A 3,459-nucleotide genomic window follows, 5' to 3' on the forward strand; every position below is an offset into this window, starting at 1 on the left:
CACGCTAGATTTATGCAACATGTAAGAAATAATTGAATTTACTTAGAACTGCAATGATGCACTCCACTGTGCTAGTAATTAGCTATTTCAGAGACTCGTGTGTGCAGCTTAAAATGACTCAATATGTGCGTTTGTTTCAATTTGCTTACAAATTCTGGAAAAAGAAAATACTGTCTCTACAAAGTGCCGAGTTACTCTTCCTCTTATGAAAGCCAATGCCAAATAATCAGGACGTTTAAACAGCTTCTCAACATTTTGCAAGATCACACCCAAGACAGGTTTAGAGACCGTGATCATCTTTGTGAAAGGAACTCTTTCCGAAGTAAGTTACAACAGCTGTGATAGGATGGGTTTCCAATGCTTTCTTCCCCGAAGTCTCTTTAAATGATGGCATCATGTTCATCGCTGTAACAGAAACAGTAATTATCGTTTTGCAGCACAAGCAACAGCCAACATGAGAAACAGCCACCGAGCTACTGCTAAGAAGGTTATTTTGTGAACAGAGGCCACCTTGCTGGGAAGGGCTAAGGGCACGCAGATCTGGGAATTACAGCCCTCTCTGAGCCGAGCCTGAAGCTAACAGAACAATTTCATTTTGTCAACACTTCTCCAGCCTCACGAGCCTCCTGAGTATTTTGGGGGTGATCTAAGATGAAATCAAAATCATAGATGGTTCTGCCCTCTCAGAAACGAATGCTGCAAAGGAGAGGAAAAGAACAGCTCCTGTATCAACAACAATAAAATATTGTGCTTTTAAAAATGTTAATAATGGCCATATTTGCTTTGAATGCTTTCTGTGATAATAAATGAGTCAATTTGACAGTGGTGGCTTAAGAATATGAAATATTAGATGGCTAGCTTTAAAGCTGGCTGCTTAAACTACATTTGAAGGTACATAGAGGGTGACGGAAAAGAGACACGATTCCAACAAGATGTCACAGGTAACAGAAAATAGAACTACTCAAAAAAAAAGTTACAGCAAGGGGGAGGGAAACGCCAAAGAGCAAACAGACAAATGGAGTCTAGGAGAAAATATTAGTAAGAACCAGATGTCTTGCAAATTACTGCAAACATTTCAAGGAAATGTTTTCAAGGAATAGCTCAAGGACAAGAACCCTTTAAAAAAAACCAAAATAATTTTATGCAATAGATCAGGGAAAAATCCTACTTAGAAGAGAGGTGTAATAATAATGAGGAATAGTTGAAGTGGTAGAAGACAAAGTATGACAGTTAAATCTCTTAATAATATTAATATAATGTACTTTTATCAAACGTATGTATCACAAGTTCATTCTTGTTTTCTTTGTCCTTGTTCCCCTCAAAAAGTAATAGACATGGGACAATCCCTTGGGAACTTACATGGTTCTGTACTGAATGCCTCGTCTAGAGTGATACGTTTTGCATCCGATGTAGAGGATAACCAGGACTCCAAGCGTCAGCACGATGCCACCTACAAAACTGCCCACATCAAATCTGGAGGTGTTGGCTGTGACAGCCTCAGATTTTGATGTGGCTGAAAAGAAGAAAACAAAAGGCATTTTTTACAGAACTTGCAAAAATGCGTTTTGAGGAACTCCTTTATATTCTGCCCTCCCCACTGGCAGATCATCTAATGACCCAGTTGGACAAACTGAACACCCATCCATCAGCACGACACCAGCCAAGCACACTGAAACCCAGAGCTCTGATTTTAAGTGCCAGATTCTGGTGACACAGGAGCAGCTGATCCAACTGCTTGCTGTCTGTAAGACCGACTACCCCTTCTCCCATCCACCTCCTTCTCCCCTGCCCTTCTTCCTTCTGCCCTTCCCTTCTTCCACACACACAGGTCCTTACCCTTCTTAAGCCAGTTCTAATGGTTTTCGTACCCTCTACTAAACTGGCCTGTAACTAACTCCAGCAGAAAAAGAAGTTGCTTTTAGCAGATGCGCATACTGCGTAAGCCTGCACAGGGGTCCAACAAGCACTAAGTCAGTCTGTGCAGTTACGTGGTGGGAGTAAAATATCTGTGGTGGCCTGCTTTACTGTGTCTCGTGGTACCCTCACGCTCCAAGTGAGATCAGCTCTGCAGCCCAACACAAATATTGGCACAGATAACATGACCATGCATAAGCAAAAGCAGTTTCTGTGAGAAAACTGGTTTTATCTGCTACAAACACCCACCAGAAGACGTAGTCTGTTCCTGTCTCTATTTGTACTTGCCACAGGGAGTGTTACGCGGCCAACTAAAAGTTCTGCTGATGACAGCTTCACCGACGCGTGAGCAACCCTGAGCTGGTTAGAAGTGTATGCATGAGGTGGTGCGAACAACCAGCTAACTGCAAGGAAATACTGAACTCTACACATACTGTTTTTGTATTAAAGGGTACTGGCAAAGCATATTTGACAACTTGTACATAATATGGCTCATTCATAGTCATATTCTATTCCCCATTAGCGCTAAAATTCATTACATTGCTACAAACATAGCTAACAGAACTCAGTCTGTCTACCAAGCCAGTGGATGTATTCTGAGCCACAGTATGAGAGATGAGTTTAGTTAAAGCATAGAAGGGAGAGCTGAACAGAAGTTATATTCATAAGCCAGGCTTTCTCTTAACATTGCTGATCTCCTTGCTGGTGGCTGCTGGTTCAGTCTACTCGCATTTTATTTGTTTTCCTAAATACGTCAGGTCTCTCAGGTTAAGTGAAACCTTCCTTACCTAAGTAAGCAGAGTGGTCAGAACAACGTTAGTGTAGCCATCTTAATAATAAAACTGCACCCTGGTCTTGTTTTTCAGCATGTAAATACCTCCCCCCTCTGTTATACTACTGTAAAATTAACAGTCTTACAACTGTACAAACAACATCAACATGTAGAGAAGCCTTTACGAGCTTCCTGAAATGTGAACTCACCTGTTGCAGAAGTGAAAGAAACCCTGGAAGTGGTCACCACTGTAACATTGAGTTGCGACGACGTGACTGATGAAGCTGTGGTGGATCTTGTTGTCTGGTTGGTTTTGGTGGGCTGAGTTGTCAAGGTGGCAGACGTAGTGGTGTTGGAGGGCTGACTGGTACTGGCCAGATGAGTAGTATTGGTGGATGTACCTGGGAAATTTTTGTTTGTGGTATCACACAGAAAAACACATAATAAATTGTATACTCTTTGAATAAGACAGCATTTATCATGCCCAAACAGAATGAGAGAGTACCAATGAAAATGCCACTGCATGGATATCCACGCTTGCATACAGGCTCTTCCTCAACACATTTCCTTTGGAAAAACCTAACTTCTGATTTCTGGGGATTAAGGTCAGAAATAGTTTCAAGGAAAGGTCATAAAAAAAAAACATGGATAATATCTGCTAAGTTTTAGAAAGATCAATGTTTTTTTGGATAACACTAACCAATTCCATCCAATCATGCCTAAAAAGTACAACTGAAGAAAATCCGCTGGCTTGTATCATTTATTTAGTAGTG

The 3,459-nt window shown here is 41.2% G+C and overlaps 1 protein-coding gene across 1 annotated transcript; it reads right to left on the minus strand.

Moving 5' to 3' along the window:
* Nucleotides 1–380: 380 nt before the first annotated feature.
* TMEM123 (transmembrane protein 123) lies at nt 381–3,161 on the minus strand. Its single transcript, XM_009876007.1, is given in 4 exon segments — nt 381–405; nt 1,360–1,513; nt 2,896–3,100; nt 3,102–3,161. Coding segments are annotated over 4 exon segments (444 nt in total).
* Between the last annotated feature and the right edge of the window lie 298 nt (nt 3,162–3,459).

The sequence above is a fragment of the Apaloderma vittatum genome, unplaced genomic scaffold, assembly GCF_000703405.1.
Source record: "Apaloderma vittatum isolate BGI_N311 unplaced genomic scaffold, ASM70340v1 scaffold16819, whole genome shotgun sequence".
Lineage (NCBI taxonomy): Eukaryota > Metazoa > Chordata > Aves > Trogoniformes > Trogonidae > Apaloderma > Apaloderma vittatum.